We start from the raw sequence: 20,168 nt of genomic DNA on the forward strand, positions 1-20,168 counted from the left end.
CTATCATCTTCCAACCACACCATGCACAAACCTTACAAATGAAAACTCGCCTCCTAACTCCCCTTCCACCACCCGTTCACCTCCTCCCACACAAACTTTGGCTTGTTGATGTTTTTGCCAAAGGACCGCCTACCCATCACTTCACTTTTCAATCTAAGTTGGAAGCTCTTTTTGCCGTTGAGCTAGATGGGGGATGTTAAGCTATATCACAAGCGGAAGTTAGTGTACATGACTATGTGGATTATAGTATGTATATATATACATTTCCCACACTATTGTATCATTCATTTTACAAAGCAAAAATGATTTAACTATACATAAATTAATAATTCATAATAAATATTCCCATCCAAATCCTATTTGGTCGATGAACATATACAAGACAAGCATTCAAATCTTCTCTTACCTTTGAATTTCATTTTCATAGAACTATATGGTTCATGCAAAACTCGGTCTGCATTGTCACTAGCTCTTTCCATTACAGATTTCGTCATGAGCTGGTCAAGCATATCCAAAACACGGCTCATCTTTGGTCGTAGCTTTATGTTTTTGCGCAAGCAATTATTGGCTATAATCGACAGTCTTTTTGCTTCACGTAAACCAAAATCGTCGATCTCAATCCTAGAGTCGACTATTTGGCAAAATTTGTCGTCCGATAAGTAGGGTTTCACCCAGTCCAAGAGCTTTTGCTCGTTCATGGGGCGATGAGGATCTAATGGAGGCCAACCTGTGATAAGCACATACAACAAGACTCCATAGCTCCATACGTTGCTCTTTGTTGTTAGATATCCCGTCTTCAGATATTCAGGAGCTGCATACCCTGATACATGGGTCTGTCCTTCTGAAGTACTTACTGATGTGTTGCCAAAGTTTAAAAGCTTAGCATGCCATTCTTTATCCAGAAGAATGTTAGAGGGTGTGAAATCTCTGAAGATAATCTGCACCATATGTTTAACGTTTAGCATGATAAAGAAAGAAAACTGAAGCAAAAATAAGGATATTGTCGGAATTGAATACCGAGTAGTCCATTCCTTCATGTAGGTATGCCAAGCCACATGCAGTATCACGTGCTACACGCAATCTTCTGGCCCATGAAATGGGTGCATCTGACATAGCTGATAAATGATCATGCAAGCTTCCATTAGACATATATTCATGAACTATAAGCTCAAGGGTTCCATTTCGTTCAACCTCATCACAGTAACCAATTAGCTTGACGAGGTTTGGATGCTCAATCTTCCACAGTTCATTGACTTCTGTCGCTAACTGCTTGTCACCCTGTTTGCTAAAAATGTAACAGAATCAATAAGCTTTTAGCCTGTCATCCATAAGATCAAGGTTTAAGCGTTCGTAAGCAATATTGAGGAAGTATTGAATGTCAGGAATGGAGAAAGTTAACTAAAGAAAGAAACACGTGCCTGCAGTACTCCACTATTACGTAGCTTCACAGACACCTTAATCGTCTTATACGGATACACAGAACTCTTGATCCTGCCCATACGAACACTTCCTGATTCACTTTCGCGAATCTTTGAAGACCTGCAGAAATTTGTAGTGGCTGCTTTGAGCTCAGTAAGTGTAAATACTCGCGGATTCCTTGATCTCTCTGCTAAATCGGGTAACTCATCCTGAAAATTAGGTTCGGATACAAATCGTTTTCCATCGAATTCCGAACAAGCAGTATGATAGCTTTCGCTTGAAGATTTTGCTATGGTTAGGTACTCGGTCTCTTCTCCAAAATAGACTGAGAAACACCTGCAAGAAAACACCATTGCAATGCTCCTTCAGTTATCTGGTTTCACAGCATTAGGGCCGGTTCGTTTATGTTGAGTACTTGAGTAGGCGTGAATCACAACGTGCGTAGCCCAAAATTGTTATTGGTGTTCACATATCGGAGGTAACGCTTAACTTTTAGGATAAGGTTACAACTTAGAAAGGTGTACTTTCATCCGTGCAAGCTTCCGCTATCGTTGGAAAGGAGTCTCGCTTATATCGAATTATATAAATTTTCTAAGTGCAAAATAAGATACAGCTAGCTTTTTTGTTTTTTTTTTCCTTTTGTTATGTTTGGCAAAGATATTTAAAAGCTGCTTATGAAATTTTGTTAAATTCTTTCAATTAAATATTCTATTTATTTATTTATTAGTTCTTTATTTTCAAACAGTAATTGTGCTTGAATTTATATATAAATTTAGGATGGTGCTAAAAAACCCTGTAATGATTGGATATGTATTCGTGGGTGTGTATGGATGAAATTGGGGCCATGTACACATCCTTAAGTGTCTAACCAAATGCTCATCCTAAACGGACGTAGAAAATCGAATTCCCTCCCCTTTAGATTTTAGGCTATTTCCCGGTTCATTCCTAATATATCAACAAAATAAATTCAACTTATGCAAAAAAATAATTTCAAGGTTAATAAGCCATCAAAACTGAGGTTATAATTAGATTGTGTTATATCAATAAAGTTTAACAAACATCAAAATAAGAAATGACGAGTTTGTATACGGACCATCGTAGGAACTAACGATTGGCAAACTCTTAGAATTGGGAACATAATTTAGTATATGGACTATATCTTTGTTGGTCTAATACAGTCTAATACAAATTGATTCATACTTAGTGGACTTAATTCAAATTCAATAAATTTTTCAATATACTTGTGTGTATGTGTCATCAAAGCGGGGACGAGGCGAGTTAGGGATTGATATATCCAGCCCCAACCCATCCCCAATTTTAACTTAATGTGGATCTCCGGATACCCATTTTTGCAGGGTATTACCATCCCCAATTGAGGTTGGTCAACTGTGTCCTCTAAATTTAACATAGACAAAACTTCAAAAATGGTCTCTGTGGTTTCTGAAAATCTGAAGTTTAGTCCTTAATTTACAAAAACCTCACGGATCGTCCTTGTGGTTTCAAAACTTTTAACAAATGGTCTTTTTCGTTAACTCCGTTAGCTTTTGACCGTTAAATGAAGAGCATTTCAGTCATTTCACTACTACAGGGACCATTTATGAACTTTTGCCTTATTTTATAAAAAGAAAAATATATAATTATTTAATATAAAAGGAGCCCACCCATCTCTCTCTCTCTCTCTCTCTCTCTCTCTCTCTCTCTCTCGAACATCACAACGAAACCAAATATCCACCCACTACTATTTCCCTCTCGTTCGTATCTCACCGGCTGACCAAATTCAGGATTATATTGAATGATCAATGATAATCAGAAAGCATAAGGTGGGGCGAGATGAGTCGAAGTGATGTAGCGGCGGCGGTGGTTGGTAGTAAGTCGGAGACTCCATCAAGTTGATTACAGCTTCTGCAATTGGTGGAGCACTTTGATTTCGATTCACTTCGCTGAGATTTAGTGTTGTTGAATTGGGTTTTCTACTCCTCTCGTGAGGTGTGGAAGACAACAATGGCAAAAACGAGAAAAAAAATGTGAGTGTGGTATATATTTATTTTGTATTCAAGTTTGATTATGTAGGAGGTAAACATCCTCCTGCGTCTTCTTCGTTCTCAGGTTATCGCACCAGAGAAAAAAAAAAAGAAACCGATTTGCGTGGCTTTGAATGTGGAACTTGACTGGAGTTTATTATTTACGAAGGGTTTAGGAGGACTTATGGTGGTGGAGTAGCAGCAGCCGCACAGGTGGTGATGGCGGTGATTTGGAACAACGACGGGGGTAGCAGGAGGCCACTCTGGTGGTCTTCGGATGCCCTGTTCTTGCTTCCTTTGACTGTATTCAATGAAGGGAGTGTGGAGAAGGTCACTAAGCAGCTTAAGGGTGGTTTTTCAGTGAGAAAGTGTGGTGGCGGGTGATTTTTAAAGCAGCGGCAGGAGGTGGAGTTGGGCAGTAGGAGGTTGCTTCGGTGGCCTTCTGCTTCTTCTTTCTTGCTTAAAATTGCCAGAGAAACCAAATGAGATGAGAGAGAGAGAGTTATGGTGATCGAAAACAGCAGCAACAAAGCGTTGGGGATGTGCTCTTCGGTGGTAGCAGTGATGGGTGGGGTGGTGGCAGTTTGGTGGCAGCAAGGTGGATGCCACCTCTTCCTTCCTTTTTCTGGGCAGAAACGGATGAGAGGGAGATGTGAAGTGGTGTTTGGGGTGACGTTTTTTTATCAGAAGAGGGAGGTATAAGGGTGGTTTTAGGTGGTGGTTATGGTGGTTTCTTGGTTGTTTAGAGTGTACCCGAGAGAGAGAGAGAGAGAGAGAGAGGGAGAGAGAGAGAGAGAAAGAAAGAAAGAGATGGGTGGGTGGGGCCCCTTTATATTAAATAATTATATTTATTTTTCTTTTTTTAAATAAGGCAAAACTTCATAAATGGTCCTTGTAGTAGTGAAATGACCAAAATGTCCTTCACTTAACGGCCAAAAGCTAATGGAGTTAACGAAAAAGATCATTTGTTAAAAGTTTTGAAACCACAAGGATGATATGTAAGGTTTTTGTAAATTAAGGACTAAACTTCAGATTTTTGGAAACCACAGGGACCATTTTTGAAGTTTTGTCTTTAACATATATAGTAATAGTTTAGATCAAAGAATCCTAATCCAAACTATATAAGATAATTAATTGATATCATGAGAACCAAACTAAGAGGGTCGTCCAAGACGATTTGAAGCCCTGGGCAAAAACAAAAAATGGGGCCCCTTAAAATTTAGTAATGGCAAACAATAATACAATGATGATATGGAGACAAATACATAAGCACTTGTTATTATATAGTATGAAAGAAATTTGAAACGGGTTAAAAGGATGCGAGTTAAATATTAAAACCAATAAACCACTAGGTTAGTAAAAAAACTACTAACAAAGCAAAATAATAAAAGAAACGAACAATCAAACCATTTTGAAAAAACCGTCACTTTGGTGTCTGACCAAACAAACAAAAAGATGAGTGTTTGGAAAAAAAATCACATTTGGTGAAAACTCTAAAATAACTTGAAGAATGACCTATCTAATTGACATGTTAGCATGGTTTTTATAAACAAATATACAGATAGTAATAATTATATATTAACACACCATGCAATGTAGAAAATCTCTTAGCTGGAAAATTATGTTTGATAATGGCTAGAAAAGACTAAAATTATAAATGAAATAAATGTTTGGGTAGTTTGTCGAAAAAAAAGGACCATATTAATAACTTGGATGATCTATGAATAACAAAGAAGAATGCAGGGACTATTTTTGTAATTTGAATTCAATTTCGATAAAATGAGGTCGCAAGTTATGAAAGAGAGCAAATGTTGATTATTTATTATTAGTTTTAAAAAGAGAAAGAATGAGCACCTACCTATGCCCTTTACCAGAAGGCTAACCAACTGATCTAGTGAAATTATATGCAATTGTTTAACACACAACATATATATTAAGTATAAAACAGAATTATTTTTGGGGCCCGAAACCATAACGAAGCCCGGGGCCGTCGCCCACCTTGCCCACCTTATTGGGTCGGCCCTTGAAACTAACAATAAGCATGGAACAAGAATAACAAAATTCTATTAATTTCAGCTTATAAAATATTATTTATTTAATTTTTTTGTTGTTGATGTCACACACACACACATATATATATATATATATATATATATATATATATATATATATATATATATATATATATATATATATATATATATATATATATATATATATATATATATGGTGTCTTATATTTGTTTGAAGCATTGAAGATTCCAAAATATAAAACAAAATATCAAAATTTAATGAGAATACTAAAATAGATATAATAATGGCAACATTTATGCTTTATAAATATTTTTGAAAAATAAACCGAAAAATATGATTTTCAATATTGTTAATGGATAGGGTGATTACATTCCTACAAATAAATTGTCATTCAATATCCTACAAATAAATTGTCATTTAATAACTAATTGGTTATTTAAGATTAAGGGGGTGTTTGTTTTATCTTTTCATCAACTTTTAGTCTTTATCTTTTCAAAAAAGTTAAAAATAAAGTAAAAGATGTTTGGGAAAGGAAAAAGATCTTTTAAAACCAACTTTTCAGAAAGAATGAAAATGAGCATTTGGAAAAGTCATGTATCCGTGACTTTTGGAACTTTTAAAGCCCTTAACACTTAAATTATTCATATACCCCCCAACTATCACTACCGTAATCAATAAGCCCTTGGAACTTTTAATAATTTTACATATAAAAGTTAAACCAAACACCTTTTAAAAACAACTTTTGACTTTTGTTTCTCAAAAGCTAATCCAAACACATTTTCAAAAACAACTTTTGTAAAAAATCCTTTTACAAAAAAGACTTTTAAAGGTAAAAAGATATCCCAAACACCCCCTAAGTTATGATAGTATTCGCAATTCACACCGTAAAATTCAAAATGTTCATAATAATATTGTAAATATCATATGGGATTTAAAAATTCACAGGTTTGAAAAAACAAAAGAACAATGGAAAATAATAAAACCAAAGGTATTATAGTCATTTTAATTTTTGAAGGGACCAAATACGCAACAAAATTAGCTCAAAAAACCACAAATCCAAAAAAGATATGGTTTTGACCAAAACCCAGAAAAAATAAATACCATAGGAACCATTTTTGCAGTTGCCCTTTTTTTTCAAAAGCAAATATAAGGGTAGAGAGAGCGTAGGGAGGGATTGATCACGGTTTGATTCAATTGGCAGTACCGCCACTGACCCGCACACTAACCATGTCGACCCCGTCCACCCTTAAGCATCAGTCTAATTCGAATATGAAAACACACAATACAAAACACCATAGACACTAAGATAAGCTACCAAATAAAAAATTGTCCAAAAAACAATTGACCACAATTCACCTACAATCCCCATAATTTAGCACATCCTTTACATATTCCAAAAAGATCTAACTTTCTTGTACACTTTGATCTCCTTCCGCAACACCCTTAGATCCCAACCCTCGGATCTTCACATCATAATAAACCTCTTCAACTTTCCTCAAATCGTACTTCATTCCTGCAAAATAAGATTAAATAAACAGTTAATAACTTAACTGTCAATCTGCCATGACAGGGGTAATTTGGGGATAATGGAAAAACGAAAACATACCATCAAACTTTTTTCGCAAGAAATCATTTCTGAGATTAAGCATGCGAAATGAAGCATGAAGATCAGTTAAAAACTTTAACACCTTTCTAGGGCAATCATAATCCCCTGCTGTCACTTGATTCACCACATACCTAGGCTGCAAAAAACAAAACTACTTGATTATATTTGTTTAAAAAAAACACAGCAAAATATAGTAAGAAAGGATTCTTGATTTCTTACCAATTCATTTGACATAAAGCATATTCCTGTAATAAGAAAATACATTACTAAAATTGCAACAGATTTGAACATGAATACGTATTATTTATATAGAACAATAACATCAGTCACTCACCAGTAAGGTAGTCTTCAACATCAAGGCAAAACTCTGAATTCACTGCATTACCCATCAAAAGCAATTGCATTGAGTGAATTAACACTTTGATGTAAGGTGTTTTATAGATTTGCCAATGATTGTTTAAAAGAAAGACTCACGCTCTAGTTTTTGCTCCATTTCTGTATGGATTAGAAGGCTTCCTGTTTCTAGCCAATGTGTAAAAGCAAGGAGAGAGACTACTTGTTGTGTCTCACTTCGCCAATCACCATGATACCTGTTAGTGAACATTAACAACAAGAAGAAATGATAGTAAGTGGTTATGCAAATTAATAACTGAGACTTGGTTTAAATTGTCGAAAATCACCTGTAGTATTGGCCAGGGCTTTCACCAACAATTTCTGCAAGCTTACTGAAAAGCTGCTTCAATTTGTCAACATGAGAGTTAACCTTCTCTAGAACCTCTGATTGTAAGAAAGAAAGGGAAAGAATAAGCACAAGTTATATTGATATTACTTCTAGCAGTAGGACCCAAATTGATCATGTATTAACATCAACCGGTTGCTTTCAAACAAAATTGCAATGGCAGCCAAATAGCCACTAAATCCATCTCGTTTTACACATTACAACATCAGTTAGTCCATATTATGATCGCATTGCCCGATTGTTTACAGAGAGTTTGCAATGCAGCCAATGACATTTTTCTACCAAAATCGATCCTGTTTTGCAGATGTTAAAACATCATTTAGGTCAATGTATTATCATATTAACATGTTTTTCCTCTCTCTCTCTCTCTCTCGGAGTAAACGAGAACGAGACAGGATATGAACATCACATAGGTTAGACAAAGCGGAAGACTGTTTATAATTTCAGAAAATGAAAATTAATACCAGGAATGGGCCGAGATTGATGAACTAGAAGAAGAATGGAGTGCATGATTCTCGTAGTCGAATCAATCTCAGTCGCAACAGCTTTGATGCGGTCACGTAAGTTACCAGATTCTTCTAGACTGAAACGAAACTTATCAAACTGCTTCTCGACAGCAGCGGAAGTAGGGGAGGAGTCACCGGCTGCCATTGAAGTGCAGAAATTGTTGCAGCTAGATGGCCGCCGCGTGACAGTGGTGGTGTAGGAGATCAGTGGAAGAGAAACGGTGGCGGAGGCGTTGCGAAGGAAGAAAGGGGTGCTGGGGTTAGGGTTTAAGGAGCGGTGGGATAGAGCGGTGGCTAATATTAATGCGGTCCGGGAGGCAGACTTCATCATGATTGTTTAATGGTGTTTTGTGCGTGGCCTAATTTTTGCTTTTTACTCTATACTACGCATTAGATATTTGCACATAGTGCTTTATATGTTTACATTTTTGGATATTACCTCAAAAGTGAGACGTGAAATAAACAAAAAAAATGTGAAGCTTAATATCTAAATGATCAATTTATGATTGTTCCATCTAACAAATGTTTGCTAATTTGTATGTAATAATTCTGTTATGTACGATAATTTATGTTTTAGAAAGGTTATACAAATCATGTTATTATTATATATGACAAAAAAAGTATTGTGTATAAAAATCATGTTATTATTATGTATGACAAAAATAAATACATTGTGTATGAATGAGCTCATACTTTAATAAAGTATCATCTTTTTCCACAAATTACAAAATTGACCATTAAGTTTGCAAGATTTCAAGAAAATAAAAAATCATAATAGCTCTCCACAACACACAAACAAAATATTTAAAAAAAAAAATACTTACAAAATTGTGAAGTTTTAAAATTGCTATGCAATTGTGAAATGGTTCTTACATTTTAGAAATGATTGTTCTTTATAATAAAATGTTTGAATAAATTACTAAATCGTACATTTGGTTTACTAAAATTAGGTGTTTAGTCTTTAACTTTTATTTTACACTCATACTATCCATGCATTTCGTTGCATTTTTCGTCCCTAATACATGTAAAAATACTATCTTACCCTTGTTTATTTTTTTTTAATTTATTAATTTATAACCTAATTAAAAAGATATTTAATAAAAAATATGGTCCCACCTACATCATCTTTTCCCCCTAAACCTACACTCACCCTCACCCGCAGTTATCTCGATCGTCCCTCTCCTTCCTCTCGCAGGAAACCCCTACACACAAAACTCCAGCGACATCCAATGCCTCCCCACTCGCCACCATCAAATTCATTCATGGAGCCGGAGACGAAGGTGCTTTACCTCCATCTGATTCAACTCAATGGTGGCAAGTCTAAGTGTCCAATGATGCTACCATCGCTGTCGTATTGTGGCATGCCCAATCACCGCCTCCTCTGTCGACATTCACCTCATGCGACCACCATGTGTGTACTAATTCATAACAGACCTACACAATGACCTTCCTCTAATCTAGAACCCACCTACTCTCTCTATAATTCATGTTTCCTACAGTTGGCTAACTCAATCTCCTCGCTGGGACGGTGACATGTGTTTTATCATTTATCTTCTACTTCCTCTACTACTCCTTCAATTTCTTTTTTTGTGTGCGATCCTAACCACCGACTCACTCATCCGCATATCCCCCCCCCCTTCTGTCATTGTCAACATATCAGGTATAAATTGGGGGGTTTTGTTGATTTATTTTTGGTTTTGGGGTTTGTTTTGTTTTTTAAAATCAAAATACTAACTCAATTGGTGTGATGGTGAATAGTGGTTGAATGCGGTTTTGATTTCAATCTATTAAGATAGTGAGGGAACTAAATTTGCAAATCGATGTTTTATTCTATTGTTGCTGTATAGCCCTAACTTTTGACCTTTTTGTCTTCTTTACCTAGTCTTTGATTGTGATTTATAGGTCTGATTACATGGAAGACAGATGCCAATGGAGGGTCATCGGAGAAGACCACCGACGTTGAATGGTGGAAGTGAGATGAGAGGGTGACCGATAATGGAAGTGAGAATGGGATTTGAGTGGGTCCCATTGTCAATACAATTCATTCGTTTTCTATAAATAAATAAAGTGGAAAAATAATATAATAGGCAATATAGTCTTTTTAAGTCTGTGAGGGATGAAACATACAACAAAATCTAAACCTGGGGACCATCCAAGTGCAAAAAATATTAGGGCCTAAACACGCAATTTTAGCAAACTAAATGGACGATTTCATTAATTTATTCAAAAACGTTTTAATACCTTTTAAGGTATTTTGTGTATCTTTTGTTGTGGGTTAGTTTCATAATTTGTAACTTGACTATTTACAAAAATTATGATAATTTTTACGATTAGTAAAAAGAAAATTATAAAAATAGTCATTTTTATTAATCAGTTTGCGGGAAAATAGCAAAAAAAAAAAAATTACAAAAATAGTCATTAAAATCGCAGATTGATTAGGTTTATCTGCGATTCTACCTTCTGACCTACGAATGTACAAGATTTTAAACCGTGGACGTGCATTGAGGTTGTACATTCACATATGAAAATTGTCCATCTACGAACCTGATTGTCCATCTGTGAACATTGTCGTATCCCCATATAAATACCTTTTTTAACACTCATTTTCAAGTTTTTTGTTGGGGGAAAACTCTCTCTACGGGAGCTATGGACATACATATTCTAGATTTTTCTTTACAAACTCTCACCTTCCATCGGTCACAATGCAGACAAACAAAATATTCATTAATTTTATTACAGAGGTTTTAAAGAAATATATCAAACAAATAACTATTAAAGTTATAATTTTTTACAAATTTATATATATAATTTGGTAATTTCGTAGTAAAACCAATCATTTTTGTACTAAAAAAAATTAACCGACAAATCATAGATGGATTGCATAGTACATCGCATATTAACTGCAGTTCATCTACGAACATGGGTGAAAATTGGTTTTTATACCCAAAAGAAACTCATAATCCGCGAACGTACAACCCTAAATGCACGTTCACGCTTTAAAAGCTTGTACATTCGCGGGTTAGAAGGTCATGTGGACCTAATCCATATGCCATTTTAAGGGTTATTTTTGTAATCTTGATTTTTTGGCCATCTTCTATAATTAGCAAAAGTGGTTATTTTTATAATTTTCTCAAAAATGATTATATTGTTAAATAGTACGTTAAAAAGTTATGCATTGAATATCTTTTATTTAAACCGACTAAAATAACAATTAGGAAATAAAAAAAAATAAACTAATAATAATAAATAAAACTATAAAAGTAAATAAATAAATAAATAAAATCATACTATATTTTACATCAATGAAATTGAAGTTTCAAAGTTAAGGGCCACCTTTGAGGAAAGGAAGGGTTTAAGGGTCGACACTCGTGACTCGACATTTAAAAAGCTGATAACAGACTAATCATACTCTTGAAACTAGATCAAACGAACCCGGCGTGATTTTGCCGCCACCGCAAAGCCTGGGCATCGCCAATTCTCATTCCCGACGAATGGAGACATCTGCACCATCTTCCTCAAAGCCGCGTCAAGCACCTTTTCGTTACTTCTACTGTAACTGCTTCAAACGCTGTTGTCGTTGTTTCTGCTGTTTCTACTCTTACCCTTAAGGTTGTAACCTGAAAACCCTAACTTCTTCTATATGCTAACTTTTATATAGATGTCCACCACTTTAAACCCTAACGTCTGAAATAATCAAATTTCCAAACTTCTAATTGGATTTACCTCTATGTAGATTGGATTAGATGTTCTTAGTTTCACATTTTTGTTTCATGTAACATGTGATGTGATACAATTACATTAATTCTGCTTCTCTACAGCTTTAAATCAGGTTGTGGGTACAATTTATTGGGCAAGCAGAAGCAGTTCAATGATTGATTCTGAAGAGGGTACCTTTTCTTCTATTACTTGATCATGTAATATAGTAAATAGTAGAAAAAGATGGGTAGCACTTAGCAGCCATTGAAAGGTAGTTGCTTAAGTCTAAGATAGGTTATGTATATGAATCGTCAAACACTGTGTGGAATGGGAAGGGAGAATAGCTGAAAAAAAATCCTTTTTGTTTATAAACTAACTGATAATTAATTAGGATTATTTTATAAAAATTAGCGGATGACAAATCAGAATTGAATTCTATAATATTTTTATACACTTAAATCATGAAGTCTGTAATAATATATACTTAAATCATATAAAGTTATTTATTTCGTAACAACAAGAATATTCAGACAGTAGTTTACATTATCAAAATTTATGTCTCTTGTAAAGCTGGACAACTTGCTGTTGAAAATTGAAAGTTGATTACAAAGAGAAAAACCCAACAAGAAACCAAAGGATTCCAACTAAGATTTCAAGTCAAGCAAAGCTGTTAACCGCTTCTTTGTAATTAATTTCTTTCATTAATTAATTATTTTCCGCGTCATTTTCAACACCACGTGAAATCCAATTTTATCCAATATTACTGTAAAACCTTTTTTTTTAGATGATAATACATAAGAATAGTATCACATTGATACAAGATAAATTTTCAAACATTATATAACAACATTATTTTTAATCATCTTTTTATTTCTTTGAATAAATCAAAATTTACAACCTATTCATCTATTGTCTAAAAAACCTTTTATCTTATTTCAAAAAATTTCCAACCGGAAAAGATAAAATATTCATCTATTGTCTGAAAGATCCAATTAACACTCAAATATTCTTTTCTGAAAGATCCAAAAAAACAAATGGGAAAAGATAAAATATTCATCTGTTTTGCATTGTATCGTACGTTGTTAAACAAGTCATTATAAGTTGTAATTATATTAATTTGTGACAATGCTAAAGATGGTTCATTGGTTGACACGTTAAAATAAGGTATCACTTTCCTTCCATGTCTTTCATAACGATACATTCTTCAACACACAATTGTCCTCCCCAATCTCAACTCCCACCACCATCCTCCGTTCACCACCACCCTGCAGCCACCATGGTTCACATAGCAAGATTTTACCAAGTTCTCATAATTCAACTCATGCTTACCATGTTCATGTTTGTTAAGTCAGACATAGTAACACGTGAATTCTACGATGAGGAGAGGAATTCGTTGATTCCGTTCCGGGACTCTATGAAGTCCAATTTCAATTTACATGGAAACTGGACTGGTCCGCCGTGTCGGACCAATATGAGCAGGTGGATGGGAATTGGGTGTACCAATTCCCATATAACTCACCTGACTCTGGAATCCATAAATTTATCAGGATCACTCCCGGTTGCATTCCTACAAAACATCACCTTCTTATCGAAACTCAACTTAAACAACAATTCCATTTCCGGAGACCTTCCAACCCTCACCAATCTTACGAATCTGGAATCCGTATTCCTTTCCGGTAATCGTTTTTCCGGTCCCATTCCATCGGACTACCTTGACCTCCCGAAGCTCACTACACTTGAGCTTCAGGAGAACGAAATCACAGGCACAATTCCACCTTTCAATCAGGAATCATTAACTTCTCTCAATTTGTCATACAATAAGCTTTCTGGACAAATCCCGGAAACAAAAATCCTACAAAGATTCGGAATCAGTTCATTCGATCACAACACAGGGTTATGTGGAAAGCCTCTGGAAACACCATGCCCTTTTTCTCCACCTCCAAAAGACAAGAAGAAAACTCTTAAAATATGGAGTGTTGCTTTGATTGCTGCTGCAGCAGCAATCGTGCCATTTTTTGTGATTTTGCTTTTGTTTTGTTGTTACAAAAGATTTCAAGAAAAAGCAGCTAAGAAACAGGAGGTCATTGGTACGTAATACGTTAAATATATAGTGCATGTCATGTGTTCGATGAAATTCCTGTAAAGCTGATGAATCGTATATGTACAGAGGAAAATCCTAATGAAGGTGTCGCTAAAGCTCAATGGTCGCGAAGCACAGATGATCCTGAAAAAACGAAAGATTTGGAGTTTTTTGACAAACATAAGCCGGTTTTTGACTTGGATGATTTGCTGAGGTCATCAGCTGAAGTACTCGGGAATGGAAAACTAGGCACCACCTACAAGGCGACATTGGAATCGGGTATGGTTGTTGCTGTAAAAAGAATGAAAGAGATGAATTCCTTGAGCAAAAAGGAATTCATACAACAAATGCAAATACTCGGAAAGTTAAAGCATCAAAACCTAGTAGAGGTTGTTTCCTTTTACTACTCCAAAGAAGAAAAGCTAATCATTCACGAATTCATCCAAAATGGAAGCCTATTCGAGTTATTACATGGTTCGTATCTATCTATCTGTCTGTCTATCTATCTGTTTATATAACTCTATCTGATAGTTGTTGAAATGTGTAGAAAATCGAGGGTTTGCGAGGGTACCACTTGAATGGACAACAAGGGTAGAAATCATGATGGATGTTGCAAAGGGTTTAATTTTCTTGGAACAATCTCTATCTTCACAAAAGGTGGCTCATGGAAACCTAAAATCGTCAAATGTACTTATCAACTTTACAGAAGAAACCGAAAGCGTACAAGCCAAGCTCACGGATTATGGCTACTTTCCACTTTTACCCTCGCAAAGATCATCTGAGAAACTTGCGATCGGGAAGTGTCCCGAGTTTGTGGAAGGGAAGAAGATGACAAACAAAGCTGATGTTTATTGTTTTGGGGTTTTGCTATTGGAGGTGATTACAGGGAAAGTACCAGGGGATAATGATAATAATAACCAGGAGGATCTTTTAGATTGGGTTAGAGGTGTTTTGAATAGCGACTGGTCAATGGACATATTTGACTTGGAAATATTAGGAGAAAAAGAAAGGCATGAAGATATGTTGAAGCTTGCTGAGTTAGCACTTGATTGTACTCACATTTCACCTGAAAGAAGACCTAAAATGACCCAAATTTTAATCAGATTACAAGAAATCCATCAATCCCAAGTCGTCAACATAGAGGTTAACTCATAAAATGGGTTCTACTCTTAGTATGATATTCGTTTCAATCATGTATCTATTTAAAAAAAAAAAAAAATGTGAAAAGAAGGATTGTACAAATTACAAAGGTTTTTTCGGCTATCTCTGTCTAGTAAGCAAACAAGTGAAAGCTATAATACGTGTACCTAAACCAGTAGCAATAAGTAAACATAAACATTTGTTCGAGTTATGAATATCATAATCATAATGCTTCAATGCAGCACATCGCGTCATCAACCACACACCATTGTACCTGAAAATTTACATTTTAGTTTATGCACTTAGTGTTAAAATATTATTATCTTATAACGTAATTAATGTCTAGAGAACAATAGAACATACTCTTTTGCATTTGCAATAATAAAAGCTTCCAAAGCCCATTTTGGAAACACAAATGGTGTTATAACCGAAACAGCAGAATTTTTGCTCTGATTCGCGATTAGGGTTAGAACAACAGGAAGAAGCACAGACCACTGTAGAGAGAAGAATATTATTTATTAAATTATTAATTTATTATTATTTTTTTTTTTTGATAAAAGTGGTGTTGATAAATGTTACATACCAATTGGGCTTGACTAAACTGGAGGGAGATGGCGAGGGTATAGGCTATGCCGGTTACACAATAAACAAGGCAGACCAAAACTATATAATTTGACCCGAAGCTTGATCTTGGATAGTTGAAGAAATAGAATAAACAAAGATAAACTAAAGGCTTCATCACTGTATTTATATGGTCCATTGTATCTTTTGATAGAAAATACGATAAACTGTTCATCCCACTAGAGCTTTCCCTTTTATACTGTAGTTTATCCAGTGAAAATGTTCTCAAAGCTCCAATCATGCATAACAGTGCTACAAATTTAAGATTAATCCAAATTAAAACTTTGTTAAAATCAATTCAAATTCAAATTCGTTTTTTGTTTTTCACCACTTACATACAGCAATGACTGTGTACTGATAACCAGTAGCACCGAATGTGTCGTCTGTCACTTTCGCCATTGTTCCTAAGCATGTTCCCGCCAGCAAAAGAATCAGATAATCTGCAGCTTGTACTCTTCCCTCACGTAATCGTTGCCGGAAAACCCTAAATTTCATACGCACAAGTTAAAAGTGAACGGAAAAATATTATAAATTAACTAATCACTCACCTTTCGAGGTAATACTTATACTGCGTTAAAACTCCGGGAGTTACTCTGCCGGATAAATCTGGAGTTCTGAAGAAATTATACGTTGGAACATCTCGCTGGATTTCACTGGTTTTGGCTTCGGGATTTGAAGGTGGAAGTGAAGAAGAAGAACTTTGATCGCAGAGATGTAACATATCAGGGGGTACTCTGTATCCGTTATGAAGCATCCATCTTACCGGAAGTTGCTGAGCTGTCACGCCGCCGTTTGGCTTTATCATACCTTCGAGAATATCGATTAAATAATCTGGTGTATTTACACGCTCCGGTATCGTAATCCCTAACCCTGCGAAATACTCTTCCACCTTTTTCACAGGTCCATGGTAGACTGTAATTCCGCCTTTCGCCAGAAGTATCAAGTCGTCAAACATCTTGTACAACGAGTAACTGAAGAATTAAAAGGAATTAAAATCCGGTGAGTTTTTCGCCGGAAGTGTGAGATGGAGAATTTTCCGGCGAACTTACTTACTTATTTTTACTTACCTTGGTTGGTGAACGACCATGCTGATGTTAACACCTTCAAGAGCTTCACGACGAAGAGCTCTAAGAAGCAAACTGGAAGATGAACTATCGAGACCGGATGTCGGTTCGTCTAATATCAACAACGAGGGTTCCATCACCATTTCCAATCCGACGTTTACTCGTTTCTTTTGTCCTCCGGAAATCCCTCTCTTTTCCACTGTTCCAACTGTGGAATTGCGTATTCCCTGGAGTCCTAATGACTCGATTACTCTTTCGATTATAAGAACTTTATCATGTTTTGGCAAGTCAGCGGATAGTCTTTAAAAATTCAAGAAAAAAGTCAAAATTAGTCAACTGGTCAAACTATAAAGGTGCTAGTTCAGTAGTTTCTGATTCTCTCTCTAATCTAAAGACTGCATACCTACAGCGAGCACTGAATCGGAGATTCTCTTCCACTGTCAAATCGCCATGAACGATGTCATCTTGGGGGACAAAACCGACGATTTTCTTGTAAGAATGAATGGATTCGTTTTTTCCGTTGACCAGAATCATCCCCGACATGGTGCATCCAGTTATCTTTCCGGTGAGAGCAGAGAGGAAGGTGGTTTTTCCGGCGCCGGAAGGACCCATGACTGCAGATATTCTCCCCGGCATAATTTTGCCACTAACAGATCTCATAATATATCTCTGTTTCCCTTTCAGAGTCAAAGTCAACTCCTGGAAAGCAATCTCAATCCGAGGTCTTTTCCTGATATCATCACCTTTCCGTTGTGCCATGGAAAGCAATCCCGAAAACGTCATGTTCTTATTCATCTCCTCCATTTGCTTCTCCTTCTCGATTTGACCATACGCGTATTTATATATTTTGCTTTTCGTGTGAAGATCTTTCTTCGTTTTCCCCTTTTTCTTCGTCGCATCTTCCAAACCGAACCAACTGTTGTCGTCATTGTTGTTGCTGGATCCATCGTCCATCGACTCCAACATTTCGGTGAGTTTCGTTGTTTCCTTTTTACTTCCGATTGAAAAGGGATTGGGGATTTTCGGTTTTGAATCGTGTCTTGCACTTGTTCTTCTTGAAATGGTTTTTGACAGCTGTTGTTGTAACCCTAATAAATCTGAGGATTTGGCCATTTCTTTTGCAGCTTGCCATCTTTCTCTCGCTTGAACTGTTTCTCGAACGTGTTTCGCTGCTGCTTCTCGGGATTTTGCCTGTTTTTTGTAGCGAGTTGACATGAGTTGGTCTGAGCAATTATACACGATAATTAGTATAGCCGTCAACAAAACCTACAAAAACAAAAATGAAAATGCAACTAGTTTAATTATTATTATTCTCAATTTTTTGAAAAAATAACTACCGAGATCAATTACTTACAATGAGCATGATTCCGAAAGCCTTCATGCTTGGAATATTTGTCTCTTTCTCACACCTTGATCCAGCAAAACAAACTGCACAAATATCATATGTTAGATCATAGGAGTAATTCACAAAATAACAAATATGTAACGAATATAATATATAATATGATAATATGATATTATGAATGGAACTCACGCTTGCTTTTAACAGAGCCCATCCTGCAGTAACGCCTGCAACCAAACAAAAACTTACATGTCATCAAGAAAATCTTGTTATCAAAGAACATAAAATTCAGTGAAGGGTGTGAATGTACAATAATACCCTTTGGGGCAAGGGATTTCCTTAATTGTCGTTGGACAATAATGCCCTGGCGCACAAAACATGTCACTACCCATCTGTACAGGACCCCACATATCAGCCGCTCCACAAGTGTAATTTGGCTTTCCTGCAGGTTGTTGGTAGTGGTATCTGAAAATTTTCTCTACCCATTTATGTCTTAGTAATCCATATAAACCATAATCAAATCTTAAAAACTATAAGAAAAGAATTCCAAAATAGCATATAATATATAACTTACGGATCACAAATTCCACTTTTTTTATTCAGCTTTGCAACAGGACAATATGCACCCAAAGGGCATGCTTCAGTCACAAATTGACAGACATTTGTCAATAACAAGCAAAAAAAGTACATTTTTTTATGAAGAAAATGGTGAATTAGACTCTTACGTATCATGCAAGTGAGACCTTGAGGACAGAAAAACCCTTCACAACATGGTTGACTGTTATCTGTTCTGAAAGGGATTTTACGTGGATCTGTCTCATTGAATTCATATTTCTGGCCTGGATTTACAGCGCTAGCCCATCCTGCCTCACATCCTCTTGTCCATGATGTCAGATTACAGTTTCTGTTAGGGTCCAAGAAATGAGCTTGTGAAATGCTTTTTGTGGAATCATCGACTTCTTTTATAAAACTTGTGAAGTATACTCTAAGTTCAGCTGCTGTACATAATCTCTTTGCAAGATCTGTTTTTGAAGCTATTATTAGTATGCATAATTGCATATAGTGGATGTATCATGTATGTAAATTGCAAAGGGTTTGTTTGTACTTTGTACCTTTGAACTTCACTTGACAATTTGTGAAGAATTGGTCTTTGCCTTCGAAGTTGAAAGCTCCGTTTATGTCTTTGTCCCTAGAACATAATGGAAATTGTGAACATACGAAGTGGAATGTGAAATTGGAGGAGATTGTGAGTGGTGCATATTACTCGATACTCACACATCTTCAGTGCAATAGTGTAGGGTTCTTTGGATTGAAGTTTTGTATCTCCTAATCGACTTGTTGAATTGTTGAGAAAGGAAATTTGAAAACAATGGGGCAATTCTAGGTCGTTTATTGTTCGCAGGAGGATCATAGGGGTCGTCTTGACAACGAACACAGCGTGGCAGATAACCCGAAACAACGAGAATGAGGATCAAACATCCGATCGAAGAGGTGATTGCCCTCTTCTCTCCATTCATCTTCTCGTGCATACTGCAATCGGAATCATGACTTCTTTTCCCGGGAAACAAAAAACGAGGAATTAGTTTGGGGAGGAATAGGGAATCAATCACCGTGTTTCTGTTTGTTCGAATTATTCAGGTTTTAGGTTGCGAAATGGGGATTGGGGATAAGTCTTGAAGATGATGAACCCACGAAATTTTGACCAGAGGTTGAATGATTTTGAGTTGAATTGACAAAAGAGGAGGACGTTGGTCAATGGAGGTGTGTTTGTTGTTGAGAAGATTGGTGATGGATTGAGAATCGAGAGGGAGGCCATGGTTTTTGGCGGAAGAGATGGTTAGGAGAAAGGTGAGGCGACAAGCCAGGGATCTGGAGGGATTCGCTGATTCAAGTGACCACC

At 36.0% G+C, this 20,168-nt stretch overlaps 4 protein-coding genes across 6 annotated transcripts; 1 reads left to right on the forward strand and 3 right to left on the reverse strand.

Moving 5' to 3' along the window:
* Positions 1-356: 356 nt before the first annotated feature.
* LOC122194420 (serine/threonine-protein kinase PCRK1-like) lies at positions 357-1,772 on the reverse strand. The gene is made up of 3 exons (XM_023910915.3): positions 1,419-1,772; positions 1,018-1,278; positions 357-938 (listed from the first exon to the last, which is right to left on the reverse strand). Exons 1-3 carry the CDS (start codon positions 1,770-1,772, stop codon positions 357-359), a joined length of 1,197 nt encoding a protein of 398 aa, XP_023766683.3.
* A 4,985-nt stretch (positions 1,773-6,757) lies between these two features.
* LOC111915219 (uncharacterized) lies at positions 6,758-8,696 on the reverse strand. Its single transcript, XM_023910897.3, has 7 exons — positions 8,284-8,696; positions 7,761-7,857; positions 7,555-7,670; positions 7,415-7,456; positions 7,300-7,325; positions 7,081-7,216; positions 6,758-6,987 (listed from the first exon to the last, which is right to left on the reverse strand). Exons 1-7 carry the CDS (start codon positions 8,654-8,656, stop codon positions 6,878-6,880), a joined length of 900 nt encoding a protein of 299 aa, XP_023766665.1. The 5' UTR covers positions 8,657-8,696; the 3' UTR covers positions 6,758-6,877.
* Positions 8,697-11,632: 2,936 nt separating this feature from the next.
* On the forward strand, positions 11,633-15,256 carry LOC111915218 (probable leucine-rich repeat receptor-like protein kinase At1g68400). Of its 2 annotated transcripts, none has more exons than XM_023910896.3 (4): positions 11,633-11,934; positions 12,155-14,108; positions 14,189-14,575; positions 14,649-15,256. In XM_023910896.3, the coding sequence occupies exons 2-4, from the start codon at positions 13,202-13,204 to the stop codon at positions 15,254-15,256; spliced, it is 1,902 nt and encodes a 633-aa protein (XP_023766664.1). In that variant the 5' UTR covers positions 11,633-11,934; positions 12,155-13,201. The 2 variants fall into 2 exon arrangements, with proteins under 2 accessions (XP_023766664.1, XP_023766662.1); XM_023910894.3 differs by having other exon boundaries at positions 11,635-11,934; positions 12,144-14,108.
* On the reverse strand, positions 14,285-20,168 carry LOC111915217 (putative white-brown complex homolog protein 30). Of its 2 annotated transcripts, XM_023910892.3 has the most exons (14): positions 19,544-20,157; positions 19,381-19,457; positions 18,994-19,290; positions 18,843-18,906; positions 18,587-18,733; positions 18,461-18,495; positions 18,281-18,354; positions 17,330-18,192; positions 16,930-17,226; positions 16,411-16,833; positions 16,198-16,346; positions 15,825-16,114; positions 15,605-15,735; positions 14,285-15,515 (listed from the first exon to the last, which is right to left on the reverse strand). In XM_023910892.3, the coding sequence occupies exons 1-14, from the start codon at positions 19,795-19,797 to the stop codon at positions 15,362-15,364; spliced, it is 3,255 nt and encodes a 1,084-aa protein (XP_023766660.1). In that variant the 5' UTR covers positions 19,798-20,157; the 3' UTR covers positions 14,285-15,361. The 2 variants fall into 2 exon arrangements, with proteins under 2 accessions (XP_023766660.1, XP_023766661.1); XM_023910893.3 differs by lacking the exons at positions 14,285-15,515; positions 15,605-15,735 and having other exon boundaries at positions 15,950-16,114; positions 16,202-16,346; positions 19,544-20,168.

Source organism: Lactuca sativa, chromosome 1, assembly GCF_002870075.4.
Source record: "Lactuca sativa cultivar Salinas chromosome 1, Lsat_Salinas_v11, whole genome shotgun sequence".
Taxonomy (NCBI): domain Eukaryota; kingdom Viridiplantae; phylum Streptophyta; class Magnoliopsida; order Asterales; family Asteraceae; genus Lactuca; species Lactuca sativa.